Below are 17,982 nucleotides of genomic sequence, written 5' to 3' on the forward strand. Positions count from 1 at the left end.
CCTCTCTCTCTCTCGTTCTTTTTTTTTTTTTTTTTTGCAAAGAAACAGCAGCGCCGCCGCCGCTCCGCCGAGGCGCTGCGCCCCCCGGGGGGGGAGGCGGAGGAGGCGGGCAGCGGCGGAGGGAGGGGTGCCGGGGAGGGGGGCGCCGCGCTGGGAGGGAGGCAGCGCGCACGGTGCAGCCGGGCCGGGCGGGAGGCATGGCGGGGCCCCCGGCCCTACCCCCGCCGGAGACGGCGGCGGCCGCCACCACGGCGGCCGCTGCCTCGTCGTCCGCCGCTTCCCCGCACTACCAAGAGTGGATCCTGGACACCATCGACTCGCTGCGCTCGCGCAAGGCGCGGCCGGACCTGGAGCGCATCTGCCGGATGGTGCGGCGGCGGCACGGCCCGGAGCCGGAGCGCACGCGCGCCGAGCTAGAGAAACTGATCCAGCAACGCGCCGTGCTCCGGGTCAGCTACAAGGGGAGCATCTCGTACCGCAACGCGGCGCGCGTCCAGCCGCCCCGGCGCGGAGCCACCCCGCCGGCCCCGCCGCGCGCCCCCCGCGGGGGCCCCGCTGCCGCCGCCGCGCCGCCGCCCACGCCCGCCCCGCCGCCACCGCCCGCGCCCGTCGCCGCCGCCGCCGCCCCGGCCCGGGCGCCCCGCGCGGCCGCCGCTGCTGCCGCCACAGCGCCCCCCTCGCCCGGCCCCGCGCAACCGGGCCCCCGCGCGCAGCGGGCCGCGCCCCTGGCCGCGCCGCCGCCCGCGCCCGCCGCTCCTCCGGCAGTGGCGCCCCCGGCCGGCCCGCGCCGCGCCCCCCCGCCCGCCGTCGCCGCCCGGGAGCCGCCGCTGCCGCCGGCGCCACAGCCACAGCAGCAGCCGCCGCCGCCGCCGCCGCAGCCACAGCAGCCGCCGGAGGGGGGCGCGGCGCGGGCCGGCGGCCCGGCTCGGCCCGTGAGCCTGCGGGAAGTCGTGCGCTACCTCGGGGGTAGCGGCGGCGCCGGCGGCCGCCTGACCCGCGGCCGCGTGCAGGGTTTGCTAGAGGAGGAGGCGGCGGCTCGGGGCCGCCTGGAGCGCACTCGTCTCGGAGCGCTCGCGCTGCCCCGCGGGGACAGGCCCGGGCGGGCGCCCCCGGCCGCCAGCGCCCGCGCGTCGCGGAGCAAGGTGAGCGCGCCGCGGAGGGGGGCGCCGTGCGGTGGGCAGGTGCTGGCGAAGTTGGTGGCGGGCGAGAGTCCCAGGAGGAAGCGGGCCGCGGGCGGCCAGGGCTTTGCGCTTCTTCCCTGCGGGCTCGGGGGGTGGTGACCTTGGCAAGTGACTTGATCTTCGCCAGCCTCAGTTTCCTCCGCTGTAAAACGCGACTTAATAGCAGTAGCGACCTCTTGGGGTTGTTGAGCGAGTTTAGTGAGATTTGGCTAGTGAGAGCTTTTATTAACACAGAGCCTGGCACGGAGTGGATGTGTAAAAGTTAGTCCGTGTTGGTATTAAAGGTGATGGTGAGGCAGTCCGCTTGGTCCTGGATCCCCGGGTCGGGCCCAGGGCTAGAACAGCTAATGCCCTCACGGGCCTCCTTCTCTTGCACCAGAGGGGTGGAGAAGAGCGAGTGCTTGAGAAGGAAGAGGAGGATGAAGACGACGACGATGAAGATGATGAAGATGAAGTGTCTGAGGGCTCCGAAGTGCCCGAAGGAGACCGTCCTGCAGGTGCCCAACACCACCAACTTAATGGCGAGCGCGGCCCTCAGAGTGCCAAGGAGAGAGTCAAGGAGTGGACGCCCTGTGGACCCCACCAGGGCCAGGATGAAGGACGCGGGCCAGCGCCAGGCAGTGGCACCCGTCAAGTGTTCTCGATGGCCGCCATGAATAAGGAAGGGGGATCAGGTAAGGATCCCTCTGGGTGGGGGAGGGTGGCTGGTGGGAACGAACTGAGCCCCAAGACAAAACCACAGGCATCTGTTTTTTATTTCCCAGCCTCTGCTGCCACTGGGCCAGACTCCCCATCCCCCGTGCCTTTGCCCCCAGGAAAACCAGCCCTACCTGGGGCTGATGGGACCCCTTTTGGCTGTCCGTAAGTTGCAGTGTTTGAGACGCGGGGTGGGGGGTGGTGGTGCTGCCCAGGTGTGTGTGACAGAACCACAGGAGCGTCACTGCTCACTGGTTTCCTCTGTTCCAACGCAGTTCGGGGCGCAAGGAGAAGCCGGCTGATCCTGTGGAGTGGACGGTGACGGATGTGGTAGAGTACTTCACCGAGGCTGGCTTCCCGGAGCAGGCCACAGCTTTCCAAGAACAGGTGGGTTCCGCCCCCTCAACTTAGCCCCAGGGTTTCAGGGTCTCAGTGGGGATGTATTCTGACCCTGCTCTCTCTTCGTTTCTCCTCTGTCCCACCCAGGAAATCGATGGCAAGTCTTTGCTGCTCATGCAACGCACAGACGTGCTGACAGGCCTGTCCATCCGCCTCGGCCCAGCCCTGAAAATCTACGAGCACCACATCAAGGTGCTGCAGCAAGGCCACTTTGAGGAGGACGACCCTGACGGCTTTCTAGGCTGAGCGCCCAGCCTCACACCCCTGCCCCGACCCACTCCAGTCTCCATCTTACCCAAGACCCCCAAGAGTCTGGGAGCTGGACGGGGAACACCCTCAGCCCTCGTAACAGATTCTAGTGAGGGGGCATTCCTACTCACCTCTCCCCGAATATACATGCCTCTGGCCCCCCTGGCACATCCTGTACTCCCTGACAAAGGAGTATGGGGTGGAACAGGGCCTATTCCTTTCACCCCAGGAAGCCAACCCTTCCCCACCCCCAACCCAGTCTAGGACATTTTGGGGAAAGAAAATGGGGGCTTCCCATCTTCCCTAGATCCTCTTCAGTTCAGCCAGATATTTCCTATATCAGTGTTTTATTCTGCCTGTTCATTTTGGTGGGTGGCCTTTCCTCTCTCCCCCACCACCCAGGCCCCTCCCCAGTCTGGCCCTGGCCTCCAGCCCCTGGGAGCAGCTGGGGAAGGGGTCCCTGGATCTTCCCTATCCGTCCTCCCCTTTTCTTTCTGTTCGTTGTCGCTCCAGCTGGCCGTATTGCTTTTTAATATTGCACCGAAGGTTTTTTAAATAAAATTTTAAAAAAAGAGAGAAGAAGAAAATGCAGTGGAGTCCATTTCATGAAAGTAGTCCAGGGAGGAGAAGAGCCACCCCGGCCCCCTGGAAGTCTTGGGTTTAGGACAAAGCTGTGTGAGGAGGGAGACTGGGTAGTGAGTGGTGCTGCCTCAGAGCTGGCTGTAATTTTGACAGTAACTGTTCAGAAGAACAGGATTCTTCGTTTCTTCTGCCATCTCTCCTTTCCCAGAATAGTCCCTGGGCACACAGTAGGTGCTCAAATATTTGTTAAGTGACTAGCAGTTAACTCTAGGTTTTATGAGCATTCTCTGGGTTCTCACCAGAGCCCCATGAGGCAAAGCTCATAAAAAAAAAACTTTATAGACCTGGCAACTGGCTCATCACTGCAAAGATGCTGGCTCAGTGTCACACAGGGTGGAGTTGGACACCTGTCATTCTTTACCCAGCGTCTTTAAGTATAATTAATGTATTTGGCTTCAGACTTATGTATCTGACAATCTTTGCATGCATGTTAACAAAGAATCCAGCCTACAACTTGGTGGGGGCAGAAGTCTGTTCTGGGCCCATGGTAGGGTCCCCAATCCTCAAGGTCTTTTTCATAAAAGGGACAGGAGGGACTGGGCCATCAGATGAGATCATGAGATGGGAAAATCTTTTCCAAGTGAAGATTTTTATTGTTAGTAATAGTGACAACTACTACATCACAAGAGCCTAGTAAGTTCCAATGCAGTTTCTCAATTCCATTAGGTTTTTTGTTGTTAATACAGATTCCAGGGCCTGGGGGTCAGAGTCAGCGAGCGGGGCGGGGCCTTCCTTGATTTCTATACTTGCAACCCCGCGGGTTTGACAAGCGGTGAAGATCCCTCCTCCCTAGGAAACCACCTCCGAGAGTTAGATGCGCTGGCCCCAGGCTGCGCCCCCAGGACACCGCCGCGCCAGCAGCAGCCCAGGTCACCTCCCCCGGAGGCGCACCCCACTGTCAGGTTCCGGGAGCGCGCGGGTGCGCGGGGCGCCGCTGCCGCGCATCGCGGGCAGGAGCGGCGCGCCCCTCAGGCGTGTTGAAATTCAAATGAGGCGAACTCCCTCCACGCGGCGCCGGCAGGGAGGTCGAGGCTGGGGTGAAGTGGAGGAGGGACGCGCTCCCAGGCCAAGCAGGTCCGAGGCACCCTGGGCGGGGTCGAACCCGCGGCCAATGTGAGCAGCGGAGGCTTAAAGAGCTCCGGTGGTCCCCGCCTCTTGCCGCACGATGGCCACCGAACAGTGGTTTGTGGGGCCGCTCCCCGCGGGCTCTGGGGAAACGCCGCCCCTGGACGACTTGGAATCTGGGGCACAGCCCTGCGAAGACCCCTCGTGGTCGCCTCCTCCTGGCGGACCTGGGAACCCACCCGAGGCGGAGCCCGAGGACGGTGTTCAGGGACAGCTGCCCGAGGCCTCCACCTCTACGCCTTCCCCGGAGCGTCTGGCCCCAGGCCCCCGGCCCACCCCTCCTCGCCTGCCATTGGACACCATGTTCAGCCCCATCACCGAGCAGCTCTGCTACCTGCTTAAGAAGGCAGATGATTTCCAGAGCTACTTGCTCTACAGGTGATGCTCGACGGGGTCCTAGATTCTACCATGGATAAGGAGACAGGAAGGTTTAACAAAATGGGCAAAATACACTAGGTTAGCTAGACGAAGTAAATGGCACTGGCTGATTAGCAACCCAATTTCAGAGTTATGAGAACTGTGTAGAAATTTGGGGTTAGGGAGGGCGGACTGCTATGTGGGCTCTTGAGGCTGCCAAACTGCTAGAACTTTTCTCCCACTTTTTAACTGTTGGCTTAAGTTTCGAACCTTGGGCAGGCTAAACAAAACCTATCTGGGCCAGATTTGGCCTGCTGGCTACCAGTTTGAGACCTCAGAGGATAATATGATTCCCAGATGGAGGGAAGGGGGACTGTGATGCTCACAGATCAATGTTCATTGGAGTCCCCTCGGAGGTTGTTTAAATCCTAGATTTCTGAGCTTCACCCAGGGAATAGTAGTAGGTCAAAGTCAGACGTGGGCCTCAGGTGTCTGCATTTTAACAAGTGTTTCACATGTCTTTGATGATGGTGGTCCTGAAAGGTCCTCTGAGAAAGGCCTGACACTGCAGGAGTTTGTTTGTAGTGGGAATCCAGGCCAGGGATACAGGTGGGAGGGGTGAAGAGAATGGGAGAAATTGGTGGGGGAGCCAAGGACTCAAGCAAAGGCCTGCTTCTCCCTTCAGCAGGGACCGAGTGCAGAAGGAACAGTTGGCAAAGGCCATGCCCACCTTCTTGCGGATGTGTGAGCCCTACTTCCTGTACCTGGAGGCAGCTGCTCGGAGCGTGCCCCCTGTCTATGGAGCCCTGCAGGAGCTGATCCGAAAGGGGGTGTGTGTGCGGAGCAGGTTTCCTAGACCCTGATGCCCCTTTCTGCATCCCTCAGGCCTGGGGGATGGGGAGGATGCTCCTGGAAGGCCAACTAATCTCGTTATGCCCTATCTTCCTTACAGCTACTGGAGATCTCCCAACAACTCACTCTTCGCCTGGAACAGCTGGTCCTAATGTATGCCTCATTTGGCTTCGTGAACTTGGAGGAGACTGACCCCCTAAGGTAAAAGCATAAGAGATTTGGCTTGGGGTCAGGGCTGGAGGAGTCCAGGGCACAGCCTCGTTCCTTACTCTTTAATCTCCTGCCAGCATCTCCTGTTTCTTCTGCGGGAGGTTCTCCATCAGTCCTTCCCATGAAGTGTCCATCTTCAGATACTGTGCCCCTGCCGCCTACACCGCCAGCCACTTCCCCCGATACCTCTATAAGAAGATGCGCTGGAACCTGGAAACCACCCCAGAGCCCAGCAGCCGGGAGCAAGATTCCCACGTGGATTAGTGAGTCCCCTTATCAGAATCCAAGTCCTCCCCCTCGCTATGGGAGAATGCCAGTTTGGGCCACTGAACCGCCACCAAAGTGGAAAGCCAAGCAAGAATTCAAGAACCTTTGCAAGGTCATCCTCACCTTAAATATACATACATACATAGATGCCCCCATCAAAATAGAAGTACTTGTCTTAAAAAACTAGGCTGATAGGGAGAAAAGGCCTCAGTATTGTCACATGCCTACCTGAGAACCTGAAGGCAACTTTTGATGAGTTTCCACTTTACCTCCAAAATTAGAGCCCTCAAACAGAAGAACTGAGAAACTACTCACTGCTCACTTTAAATTGCTGCCCCTTCCCCTCCCAGCTACTTCCTATGCTATAGAGATACATGGGAAGACACAGGCAAGAGTCCGGCCAATTCCTGCCCCCAGATTCAGAAGCTGTGGTCCATCGGCCGATGGGTGCCCCTAGGACCAGCCGAGGATGACCTTTATTCATGGTAGGAGCCAGGGCAATGGTAAGGTGGGTGGGATCAGGAGGGAGGGACAGAAACCAACCAGAGACCATCTGCCTCCCTCAACACTGTTACCACTGATGATAATGAATTTTATTGTGCCCTGAAAAGCGTTTATGCAGACTCATGTAACAACCCTCTGAGGTCTACACTACTAGCCCCATTTTACAAAGGAAACAGGTGTTCAGAGAGGTTAAGTTACCTGCCGAAGGACACACAGCTCGTTGAGCCATCAGCCAGGTCAGGGATAAAATTGCTCAGCCTCCCAGAGCCTTACCCTCTAGGTTTCTCATAACAAGGAAACCACTTTCCCACCCCCAGCTGAAACAAAGCCTCTTTCAGCCGCAGCCTTTCGCTCAAGGGGAGGGGCTCCCGAGTAGCAGGGGACGCTCACGTCCTGGCCTGTCTGTCCCTGGCCCCCAGGATTTTGTGCCCGCAGCCGCCTGGGGACTACCAGCAGCTGCTGACCATCGGCTTCGAGGAGCCGTCGCACATGCTGGCCACCGACCTGCTGGTGCAGATCCTCACGGGCCAGGCAGGCATGGCTCGGCCCCCGAGCGCCGCCGGGCCCGCGGCGTGGGCCGCGCAGGAGTCTTGAACCTGGAGAGAGGGTGGGAGCTGGAGCTTGACAGTTCCAAACTCCAGAAGATGGGGTAGGGGAGGGGCTCACTTGTTATCCTAGTGCGGCTCGGCCTGCCTTCCAAGGGGCCAGGTCGAGCTGGCCCGTCCGCACTGGAACCGGCCCGGCCGCGGAGCCCTGCTTGGGAACACACCAGTTTTGTGTTAAATAAAAGAAAGAAAGAGGTCACAGGCTCACCGTCCGCTCCGTGCGCCGCTCCCCTCCCTCCCGGGGAGAGGAGGCCCCGCCCACTCGCTGTGGCTTCTGGGTAATGTAGTCTTATGGAAACAAAACTGTGTTCCACTGACTGGCCGACGGGAGCTCAGAGCATGCGTAGGGGCTGGTACAAAGCAAAAAGGGAAGTAGCGGCTCCTGTCAACAACCGGAACCCAGATAACCGCAAGTTTCGGGTAGCGAGGAAATTCAACGCCCACTGTGAGAAGGAACGCAGGGCTACGCCCACTCTCATGTTTTGACCCGGAAATTATTTCCCTGTACCAAAAAAGACTCTATTTCCCGACGTGCCCCCAGGAAAGGGCCAGCGATCAGTTTCCTAAGCGCCGATCAGTTTCCTAATCTTTCTCTTCCAGCTTTTGGGTCATGGCTTGGGCAGGTCGCTGTACCCTCCTGAGGTGTCCGGGGCGCGGGCTGGTGGGAGAGCGGTGAGGCACTCCAACTTGGGAACGCTCCCAGCCTTGGACTGAAAAGGAGACCGGGTTGAGAGGTGAGCCCGCCTACCTAGAGCTTCAGAGGCCAAGTGGTGGAGCCTGGACCTGACAGCAACTGGTCACTTGCCAGGGGAGGAGTGTCCTCATTCGGCTGTCACTCAGCTGCGAGTTACCCACCCCTCTCCCCTTAAACTAACGGATACCTTTTGATTCCCTCTAGCATTTTCAGAGTTGGAGGAGAGATTTGGAGCCCTGCTTACCTAATAGTCCCTGACACATAGTATTATCATGTGTTATGATTATCCCAGTTTACGAATTATAAAAATAGAAACGTGAAGTGAATCATGATTAACCAAAACCCTTGTCTTTTTAGAGTGGGAGTAGAGACTTTTGGTAACAATTTCTGACTGCATCAAGGATTTTTTAGTCCACGACCCAGGAGTTTGAATGAGTCCAAACGGGTTCTGAAGCTCCCTTATACTGAGTCAAGGCCCCTCTGAGTTCACCACCACCACTGTTTAGACTCAGTTCAGTTCAGTTGCTCAGTCATGTCCGATTCTTTGCAACCCCATGAATTGCAGCATGTCAGGCTTCCCTGTCCATCACCAACTCACTTAGCCTACCCAAACTCATGACCATTGAGTCGGTGATGCCATCCAACCATCTCATCCTCTGTCATCCCCTTCTCCTCCTGCCCTCAATCTTTCCCAGCATCAAGGTCTTTTCAAATGAGTCAGCTCTTCACATCAGGTGGCCAAAGTATTGGAGTTTCAGCTTCAACATCAGTCCTTCCAATGGACACCCAGGATTGATCTCCTTTAGGATGGACTGGTTGGATCTTCTTGCAGTCCAAGGGACTCTCAAGAATCTTCTCCAACACCACAGTTCAAAAGCATTAATTCTTCGGAGCTCAGCTTTCTTTATGGTCCAACTCACATCCATAACATGACTACTGGAAAACTGTTTAGTCCAGTCCAATAGGAATTTGAGCCACAAATGCGAGTCACCTACATAATTGCAAATTTTTAAGAGCTATATTAAAAGAATAAAGAGGTCAGACTTTTATTGATATTTTTATTTAACCCCAGATGTCCAAAATATTTTTGCAACATATAGTCAGTGTAAGAAATTGAGGTATCCCCCTTTTTTTGCACTAGGTTTTTTAAATCTGTATTTTGCACTTACAGCACATCTCAATTTGGACTAGCCACATGCAGCTTTAGTTTATCTTCCCTTAAGACAAATCCACAGGCCACTTAAAACTATATTTCTGGTGGGTGGTGGCAGTACTGGGAGAAGGAAACAGGTTTGATTTCCTGGGTCCTGTTGGTCAGGAGGGAAGCCCTGGTGGCTCAGTGATAAAGAACCTGCCTGCCAATGCAGGAGATGGGGGGTGGGGGTGGGGTTTCCATCCCTGAGTGGGGAAGATCTCCTGGAGAAGGAAATGGCAACCCACTCCAGTATTCTTGCCTGGGAAAATCCCATGGACAGATGAGCCTGGTGGGATGTATAGTCCATATGGTTGTAAAAGAGTCGGGCACAACTTAGCGACTAAGCAGCCAGTAGTTGCTCAGGAACTGTCTACACCCATGATTCTCTAACTTTAGAATCACTGGAGGGTTTGATCACTAAGTCTGGGCTGGAACTTTTTTCTTGCAAGATCCCAAGTGATGCTGATGTTTCTCGTCCAGACACCACACTTTGAGCCTGTATCAACCTATATTGAGCCTACATTGACCTCGTGGCTCCCAAACTTGGCTCCATGTTAGAAACACCTGAGGAACTTTATTGATGCCAAAGCCTCTATCAGAATCTGATTTATTTGACATAAGCTTGCCTCAGGTAACTTTAAGAAAGTTCATGAACCCAGGTCTACACTTAAGTTCTGTCAAGTCAACATCCTTAGCTCTTAGCTCCTCTGCAGGGGATTAAGAACAGGTTCTTGGTGTTTCCATTTTCCACCTTGGCAGTGCTGGCTCTGAACTGCAGTGCTGAGGGCTTGAGAGTTCCTCGAACTGAAAGATCAAACCAGTCAATCCTAAAGGAAACCAATCCTGAATATTCATTGGAAGGACTGATGCTCCAATCCTTAGGCCCCCTGACGCAAAGAGCTGACTCATTAGAAAAGATCCCGATGCTGGGAAAGATTGAAGGCAGGAGAAGGGGACAACAGAGGACGAGATGATTGGATGGCATCGCCAACTCAATGGACATGAGTTTGAGCAAGCTCAAGGAGATGGTGAAGGACAGGGAAGCCCGGAGTGCTGCAGTCCATGGGGTTGCAAAGAGTCAGAGATGATTGAGCAACGGAACAATAAATGCTGGCTCTTTCTTGCCTTTCTCTCTGTTCCTCCCAGACTCACAGTCAAGATGTGGTCAGTGTGCTGATGATGGAGTCGGGGTGGGTCCTTGGGCTGAGCTACTTTTGGGGTGCAATGCTGTGTGAGCTAGACCCAGGCATAAATCCAAGAGTTTAAACAATGATTCTAAAACAGTCTTTTCTGGGTCTCAGCACACCTCTAAGAATTTGATACATTAAAACTTCAGAATATACTGCACTGATGCAGCTTTACAGCTTATCTTGAACCCCATTGTGGGGCCTTGGACCCCTTGTCTTGGGACCAAGAGAAGTTAAGAAGGTCTTGCCAACTGAGCCACAAGCCCTATTGCAACAGGTATTGTTTGCTGTCTGCTCCTACCTCCCACCAATTAAAGTTTTCTAAATAGCCACAATTATTTAAAGTTCAGTATATTTCTCTTTTAAAGATGATTTCCAATTACTTTGGGGCTTTTTGATTTTGTTTTATTGTAGATTTTTTGACTGCACCACAGGGATTGTGGGATCTTAGTTCCCAAACCTGGGATTGAACGAGGGCCTACCTTTGGCAGTGAAATCATGAAGTCCTAACCACTGGACTGCCAGGGCATTCCCTCCAGTTGCTTTTGGAAAACAAGAGACTTGACACCATTAAGCTCACTCACTCAAAGCGCTGGTGATACGGAGGAACCCCTACCTCCTTCCTGTTGAAACAAGGTCTTTGTTTTACAGCACACCCTCTCTCTCTTTTAATATCTGTCTGGGGTCTATAAGAGCTTCCCTGGTGGCTAAGATGGTAAAGAATCTGCATGCAGTTTTGGAGACCCAGCTTCCATTCCTGGGTTGGGAGGCAACTGACTCAGTATTCTCGCCTGGAGAATTCCATGGACTGAGGAGCCTGGCGAGCTACAGTTCATGGGATCTCAAAGAGTCAGAAACGACTGAGCAGCTAACACACACACACTGGGGTCTGTAAGCATGTGAGGTTTACAATTGCTGCTGCTGCTGCTGCTAAGTCGCTTCAGTCGTGTCCGACTCTGGGCGACCCCATAGACGGCAGCCCACCAGGCTCCCCCGTCCCTGGGATTCTCCAGGCAAGAACACTGGAGTGGGTTGCCATTTCCCTCTCCAATGCATGACAGTGAAAAGTGAAAGTGAGGTCGCTCAGTCGTGTCCGACTCTTCGAGACCCCATGGACTGTAGCCTACCAGGCTTTTCCTTCCATGGGATTTTCCAGGCAAGAGTACTGGAGTGGGATGCCATTGTAGGCAGATTATAAATGGCCTTACACGCCCTGCTAAGGAGCTTGAACTACCAACATTTTTTTCCTTGGTAGCTATTGTTTACATCCCCAGGGCGGGAACAACCTCTTATTACTTCTGTCTAGCCAGCACCATGCGCGGGGCACCTCGTTTGGCACCAATAAAGGGAGGGCATGAGTTCGTTTGTCCCAAAGCCGCAGTTTCCGCAGTTCGCGCCCGCATCGCTAGGGGGCACTAGGACCCCGGCAAGGCCGGGAGACCAGCAGCCACGGAACCCGGCGACAAGGGGACATTCTGCATTCCGGCTGGTGCCTCCCGTGTGTCTCAGGCCTTCCTCGTCTCACCGCGCTCCTGCCCCACCCCAGGAGAAGAGAACCCAGAAGAAAATAGCCTACACTGTCCAGAAAGAAAGGGCTTTATTGGGGAGCAGGGACAGCCGAGGACCCCTGTCCTCTAACAGACAAGGCCAGGAGAGGCTAAGTGCCGTTTGCAGTTAGGCGGAGAAAGGCTGGGCAGTTTTACTGGTGGGGTTGTGACGACGGTGTTTCCCAATGGGGACTAACAGTTTTATAGAAGATTCCGGTCAGTTTCACAAAGTCAGGTTCAAGGATGCTGATCGATTGCGTCTTCCCCGGCACAGACCTGTGGCCCTTCTTCAGGCCTTCCGCGGATCCGGAGGGCACTCCTGAGCGCCCGGGCCTGAGCGTCTGCGGAGCGTGTTACTTTCCTCGGGGGACCCCAGAGGGCCGGAACCTCAAGGCTCCTCCTGCCAGGGGGAGGGGCCAGACCAAAGGCAAATCTTAGCGGCTCGCGCACCGCGAATGGGGACACCCAGGCGCCGGATGGGGCAGTATGGGCCCCACGACCACTGCCTCCTTCTCACTCTCGGGCCACGCCCGGGACTTGGGGTCCTAGCCCGGTGACTTCCCAGGGAGCCCTTTCGCTAGCCCAGTTTTCTCCCACGCAGAGGGTTGGGGTAGGGGCAGGAGGGGAAAAGGGTTCCCACCTGTTCCAGACCGTTCTCCGAAGCCTTTCTGCGAGGAGGCCAGATCACCGCCAGCTTTCCGTCGCCCCTGCTCACTGAGGAGGAAGGGGCGCTCAGCTGGGATTGCACATCCCCCCCCACGCCCCACGCCTTACCAGCAGGAGGCAGCCAGGACGAAGGAGAGCGGCCGCACCCCTTAAACACACACAGGCGTTCACCCCCCTCCTCCCCGCTGAGGCCTCCGTCCCGATGGAGGAGGGAGGAACCCCAGGGAGGGGGAAGGCGAACAAACCAGAGTGAGGAGGTAGGAACCAGAAAACTCAGTGGGGGAGATCCAGGTGTGCCAGAACCCAGGGAGGATCCCTGGGAACCCGACAAACACATCTGGGATCCTCCTCCCTTCCCCCACCACAAGCCTAGGTGGGGTGTGTCTGGGAGCCCGACGGGGTTGGGGGTGGAGCATAGGGACGGTCAGTTCAGAAAGGGTGGGCAGAGAGAAGAGAGTCTGGGGAGTTTGGGAGCCAGGAAGGAAGACCCTGAGGATTAGAGGGCCACTGGAGTAGGGGAGTCGGTGAAAGCGGCTGGAGCCCTGGGAATCCCCAGCGTTGGGACGCCGGTGTCTTACCCGTTAGGCTGGGCGCGGGCTCCTTGAACTCGGCGGTGCCGTAGAGGCTCAGCCGCTGGCGCTGCAGCTCCCGCTCGCGCTCATTCACCTCGCGCACCTCCTGCTCCAGCAGCGACGGCGCGATGGGCGGCGGGGCGCGAGACAGCACCGGACACCGGCCCTGTACGACTGAATGCAGCCGGCCTCCGGGCTCGGGCAGCCGCTGCGTGTCTGCGCTGCCCTCCGCCGCGGGTGAGGAGGAGCACCCGCCAGCAGCCTCGAAAAAGCGCTTGAGCTCGCCCAGGGGCTGCGGCGGCGGCCGGGCGCTCTGCTTCGGGACTTCGGGGCGCGCCAGCGCCGCCTGCCGATAGGCCTCCCGCTCGATGTCTCGCTGCATCTGCGCGCCCGCCCGAGCGCGCTCCAACGCGCGCGGGAGCGCGGGGCTAGGGCCCGGCAGGCTGAGCACCGGCCGCACGCGCAGTTCAACGAGTTCACTGCCCGCGCGACCTGGGCTCAGGCCCCGGCTCCGGCGCAAGCTTTCCTCGCGTTCGCAGCTACGGCGAATTTCGCGCTCGATGGGCGTCTCCATGAGTGGCTCCTCTAGGGGATGTTGTGGGGTCTCCGTACGCAACTGGAGGGCTTCCGAGTTCGATTCAGAGGAGGTTTCCGGACCTTGAGAGAGACACTGCTCCAGGAGCCCCGTGCCTAGCGCTTCAGACGGTTCAGGGTCGTCGCTTCCTTGCCCAGGACTCTCAAAGCCCCCAGCTGCGGTCCCGCCCAGGACGCTCTGCGTCCTGCCTCGCTGATGGTCCGAGGACTTCCCTCTCTTGCTCGGGCGTCTCCGCGCCCTGGTCTGGGGAGGGCACGGGGACGTCGGTATTCAGCTCTGCGGCAGGCTTGGGAATTTCGCTATCTAAGCTGGGGGGTTCAGGCCCACGCGCTTCGGACGACCCCAGGGCTCCGTTCTGCCGCCCAGGGGCCTTGGTAGGTGTCCGGGGTTGGGAGCAGCTCGGAAGCCTTAGCTCCCAACGCTGGAGTTTTGATGCCTAGAGCTGGGACACCCTGCCCTGCGCAGCACCTGTGGTTGCAATTGCCGTCCGCGGGTTCCAAGGCGTCGCCCGCACGGGCCACTTCTCTGACCCGCCCCTGGCCTCCAAGAACTGCCCTCGGGGGCAGGGCCGGGCACCGCCCCCTTGCACCTGCCGGCCGGACTCGGGGCCCCGCCCTGGCCCCGCCCCCGAGGGGGGGGCGCCTCAGCTGGGCACTGGGTTTGGTCCACTGACGCGCCTGTCAGCTCGGGGCATTGGATGTTTTAGAAGAGAGCTTCCCTAGACCTAGCCTGCTACCTGGGGGCGCCAGTCTAGATGCAGTGTTCACTCGATGGGCGCCACCTTGGCACCTTTTCGGGCTCACGTCCCCGGCGTTACCAGGGGGCTTGGTCCCACCCAGCTGCACGCCTGGCTGAACCTCTGAACCACTGTCTTCTGGTGGGGTGTCCTCTGAAATCATCTTTCCGGGGCCTGGCCTGGCCCGCCAATCCTGTGTCAGCCGCCTGGCAGCGACAGCAACGGGCTCCGGGCTGTCCTTTCTATTTCCACCCCTGCAGCGCACAGTTCGGGCTGGAGGGGGCGCCAGGAACCGCCTCTCCGCCCGCCCAAGTCTGTCTTCCAGTGCCTGGGCTCACACTTCCAAGCCGAGCGCCAACGCCCGCGCCAGGCCCATAGGGCACTTCCCCTCACCCCACCCGGAAAAGTTCGCGAGCCGGCCGCTGCCAAGTGCACTCCCAGACCGAGGGACCAGGCAGGCATGCACACACAGCGCGCCCAGGACCCAGAAGAGCGGCTAAGGTTGGAAAGGCGGTCACCTTGGGCCCAGGCGACTGGGAGACCCAGGGAAGTATCCAGGCTTGTGGGGGAAGTAGCTCTCTGCAGCTGGGGCCAGATTGTGGTGTTCTTGGCCAGGATTGATGCCAGGAACAGGCGACCTACTCCCAGGGACATTTTCCACTCTCTTCCACTGGGCTTTCGCCAAAACCTTCCTCCCCCCTCCTCCATCTTGGGATGACCAGTGGAAAAGATAGTTACCTGAAGACAGGGTGGGGGGCAGCTACACAGTCTCAGGAGTGCCAACAATCCCCCAACTCTCTGCCTACCCTGGTGACTCTCTTTTCCATCTGCCCTCTCGCTCTGCTCTCTCCTGGATCCCAATCTCAAGCTGCTACCCTCCTCCCTCTGACTCTATTGGCTCAATTGGAATTGGGCCCACCTGGGTTCCATCCCACTGAGAACCTGAGCTAAGTGTCAGCCTTCTCCAAGATTCAGTTTCTTTATCTGTAAAATGGGGATGGTAGTACTTACCCCTTTGGGAGGTGATGACGATGAAAACTCTGCTTCTGGAATGAGTTGTCTCTACAGTGGACTCTCCACTTTATCACCTCCTGTTCCTCTTCTTCCCCGATGGCTCAGTGGTAAAGAATCCACCTGCAATGCAGGAGACACGGGTTCAACCCCTGGGTCAGGAAGCTCTCCTGGAGGAGCAAATAGCAACCCACTCCAGTATTCTTGCCTGAAAAATCCCCATGGACAGAGGAGCCTGGCGGGATACTGTCCAAAGGGTCACAGAGTCAAAAACGACTTCACAGGAGTATGTACATCTCTCTTCTAGCCAGGCACACTGTGCTCTTGGTTCCACCACACCGCTGACCCTTCTCTGTCCAAGGACCTCCGTGACCTCCATTTACCAGACCTGGTCACTGGCTTTGCCCTGAGTTCCTTTCCACCAGCTCCTTAGTCTTGGAGAATGCTACCCACTTATGGTTTTCCTCTGACCTCCCAAGTGCCCGTTTTCAGACTTCTGGTTCACCTGCATCAATGGGGTTCTTTCCCCTCTGGCTTCCATTGGGTTTGGCTGATGGGAGAGAGGAGAATGAGAGATCAGGATGTTTATCTCACGTGTTCTTCTTCCAAGCTTTGTTGGCTGTGTCTCTCCACTGCCGGCAGCAGTTCCAAACAGCTCTCTCTCTCCAGGGCTATGGGGTGGTAAGAGCTCCCAGCTGATGCTAACCCAGCGAGTGCACTATGCCTTGTTTATTTCCTTCCATTGAGTTCTGATCAATTACTCAGTTTAAGTATACAGTCTCTTTCCTGCCAACACTCAGACCTTGACAAACTCGAGTTTCACACTTTAAACACTATCTCTATGCAGATGTCTCCCAAATTTGTATCTCTAGCTCTAATTTCTCCTCTGAGTTTTAACTCATATCCAACAGTCCCCAGTCTAATAGATAGGTCAAACTGAACACTTTCAAAACTGAATTCTTGGTCTCCCCCCAACTCTACTTCTCTTTACTACATATAGCAACTCACTCATTCTGTTTTTCACGTCCCAAAATGTAGAACTCAGCCTCAATTTCTTTTTTTCCCTACCCACCCCCAGTCCATTCATATATTGGATTGCTGTTTGCTCTACCTCCAACACATATTATGAAGTCGTCCACTTCTCTCCACCCTTTTCCCAGCCATTCATTGCCCTCCGATGTCTCTCCACCAAACTTAGGAGAAAAATCCAAATTTCCTACCCTGGCTCAAAACCCCTTCCCACTTCTCAGATCTCATCTCCTGACACCCTCTCCCTTGATACCTCCTCCATCTGAACTTTTATGCTTTCCTCAAACTCTGCGATTGCATTCCCACCCCAGGGCCTTTGTACTGGCCTTTCTCTCTGCTTGGAATGACTCAGCATATTGCTGGCTTCTGCTATTCAGATGTCACTTGATTCAGATGCCACTGCTTCAGAGAAGTGGTCTCTGATCACCTAGCCTACCTCAAACACAGCTCTTCTCCGTAACTCTATCCCTGCCTTTTTTATTTTTTGTAATTAACCCAGTACTACAGTTGGGCTTCCCTTGTGGCTCAGACGGTAAAGAATCTGCCTACAATGCAGGAGAACCAGGTTTGATCCCTGAGTTGGGAAGATCCCCAGGAGAAGGGAATGGCTACCTACTCCAGTATTCTTGCCTGGAGAATGCCATGGACAGAGGAGCCTGGTGTGCTACAGTCTATGGGATCACAAAGAGTTGGACACGACTGAGCGACTAACACTTTCACAATACTCTAGTTATCACCAATTACCTTTGTTTCTTTATTTGTATATTATCTATCTCTGCCCACCCCCCACCTCAGCTAGAGAGTGAGTGGTATTACAGCATTTTCTGTTTGTCATCTTCACCCAGCTCTCTCACGCCTAGAACAGTGCCTAACACATAACACTTACTAAAGAATGTTCCCAAATTTGGGAACAAAGAAATAGACTTGGAAGTTGCCATTGAGTTTAAGAGACAGACACAATTATAAACAGAACGATCTTGCCTCAAGGTGGAACCCAGGACAAGAGTTCCCTTTAGGGAAGCCTATATAAGTGTTGATCTAAATAGCTAACAGTTATAAAATCAAGCTACAAGCAAGGAAGGAAAATATACACTCTCCTCCAAAAGGTGGGAACAACCCAAATGTCCATCAACAAATGAATGGATAAGCAAAATGTGATCCATTCATACAATGGAATATTATTCAGCCATGAAAAAGGAATGAAGCGCTGATTCAGGCTAAAATATGGATGAACCTTGACAACATTATGGAGAAGGGAATGGCAACCCACTCCAGTATTCTTGCCTGGGAAACCCCACGGACAGAGGAGCCTAGTGGGCTACAGTTCATAGGGTCTTGAAGAGTCAGACACTACTCAGCAACTAACACTTTCTCTTTTGAAAAACTTATGCTCAGTGAAAGAAGCCAGACAGAACAGGCCACATATTGTATGATTCCACTGATTTAAAAAAATGTCCAGAATAGGTAAATCCACAGAGACAGATGCAGATCAGTGGTTGCCAGGGTCTTGAGGAAGGAGTGTCTGTTTAATGGGTACAGAATTTCCTCCAGGGGTAATGAAAAGGTTCTGGACCTAGATAGTGGCAAGTTGCACAACCTTGTGAATGTATTAAATGCTACCAATGGTAAATTTTGTGTATTTTACCACAACTAAAAACTAATT

At 55.8% G+C, this 17,982-nt stretch overlaps 3 protein-coding genes and 1 long non-coding RNA gene across 5 annotated transcripts; 3 read left to right on the forward strand and 1 right to left on the reverse strand.

The window, feature by feature from the left end:
• Positions 1-88: 88 nt before the first annotated feature.
• On the forward strand, positions 89-3,112 carry SAMD1 (sterile alpha motif domain containing 1). 2 transcript variants are annotated; one of them, XM_027969506.3, is made up of 5 exons: positions 89-1,142; positions 1,561-1,855; positions 1,946-2,042; positions 2,153-2,264; positions 2,364-3,112. In XM_027969506.3, the coding sequence occupies exons 1-5, from the start codon at positions 198-200 to the stop codon at positions 2,520-2,522; spliced, it is 1,608 nt and encodes a 535-aa protein (XP_027825307.1). In that variant the 5' UTR covers positions 89-197; the 3' UTR covers positions 2,523-3,112. The 2 variants fall into 2 exon arrangements, with proteins under 2 accessions (XP_027825307.1, XP_060272256.1); XM_060416273.1 differs by lacking the exon at positions 2,364-3,112 and having other exon boundaries at positions 1,924-2,042.
• A 1,212-nt stretch (positions 3,113-4,324) lies between these two features.
• C5H19orf67 (chromosome 5 C19orf67 homolog) lies at positions 4,325-7,162 on the forward strand. The gene is made up of 6 exons (XM_012177802.5): positions 4,325-4,670; positions 5,335-5,479; positions 5,602-5,702; positions 5,789-5,974; positions 6,329-6,463; positions 6,902-7,162. Exons 1-6 carry the CDS (start codon positions 4,333-4,335, stop codon positions 7,074-7,076), a joined length of 1,080 nt encoding a protein of 359 aa, XP_012033192.3. The 5' UTR covers positions 4,325-4,332; the 3' UTR covers positions 7,077-7,162.
• Positions 7,163-7,663: 501 nt separating this feature from the next.
• Positions 7,664-10,096, forward strand: LOC121819594 (uncharacterized). Its single transcript, XR_006059834.2, has 2 exons — positions 7,664-7,821; positions 8,477-10,096. It is a non-coding gene; the product is annotated as an uncharacterized LOC121819594 (long non-coding RNA).
• A 1,647-nt stretch (positions 10,097-11,743) lies between these two features.
• Positions 11,744-15,144, reverse strand: MISP3 (MISP family member 3). Its single transcript, XM_012177806.4, has 3 exons — positions 12,955-15,144; positions 12,351-12,424; positions 11,744-12,110 (listed from the first exon to the last, which is right to left on the reverse strand). The coding sequence occupies exons 1-3, from the start codon at positions 13,520-13,522 to the stop codon at positions 12,099-12,101; spliced, it is 654 nt and encodes a 217-aa protein (XP_012033196.1). The 5' UTR covers positions 13,523-15,144; the 3' UTR covers positions 11,744-12,098.
• Between the last annotated feature and the right edge of the window lie 2,838 nt (positions 15,145-17,982).

Source organism: Ovis aries, chromosome 5, assembly GCF_016772045.2.
Source record: "Ovis aries strain OAR_USU_Benz2616 breed Rambouillet chromosome 5, ARS-UI_Ramb_v3.0, whole genome shotgun sequence".
Classification (NCBI taxonomy): Eukaryota; Metazoa; Chordata; class Mammalia; order Artiodactyla; family Bovidae; genus Ovis; species Ovis aries.

What these genes read in the sequence shown, in the direction of transcription:
- SAMD1 (XM_027969506.3), top strand. Translation starts at nt 198, where the DNA reads ATGGCGGGGCCCCCGGCCCTACCCCCGCCGGAGACGGCGGCGGCCGCC. An exon ending in CCCGCGCGTCGCGGAGCAAG is followed by an intron (nt 1,143 to 1,560) that starts GTGAGCGCGCCG and finishes CTCTTGCACCAG; the next exon opens with AGGGGTGGAGAAGAGCGAGT. An exon ending in CCACAGCTTTCCAAGAACAG is followed by an intron (nt 2,265 to 2,363) that starts GTGGGTTCCGCC and finishes TGTCCCACCCAG; the next exon opens with GAAATCGATGGCAAGTCTTT.
- C5H19orf67 (XM_012177802.5), top strand. Translation starts at nt 4,333, where the DNA reads ATGGCCACCGAACAGTGGTTTGTGGGGCCGCTCCCCGCGGGCTCTGGG. An exon ending in CAGAGCTACTTGCTCTACAG is followed by an intron (nt 4,671 to 5,334) that starts GTGATGCTCGAC and finishes TTCTCCCTTCAG; the next exon opens with CAGGGACCGAGTGCAGAAGG. An exon ending in CAAGATTCCCACGTGGATTA is followed by an intron (nt 5,975 to 6,328) that starts GTGAGTCCCCTT and finishes TTCCCCTCCCAG; the next exon opens with CTACTTCCTATGCTATAGAG.
- MISP3 (XM_012177806.4), bottom strand. Translation starts at nt 13,522, where the DNA reads ATGGAGACGCCCATCGAGCGCGAAATTCGCCGTAGCTGCGAACGCGAG. An exon ending in GCCCGCGCCCAGCCTAACGG is followed by an intron (nt 12,425 to 12,954) that starts GTAAGACACCGG and finishes CTTCCTCCTCAG; the next exon opens with TGAGCAGGGGCGACGGAAAG.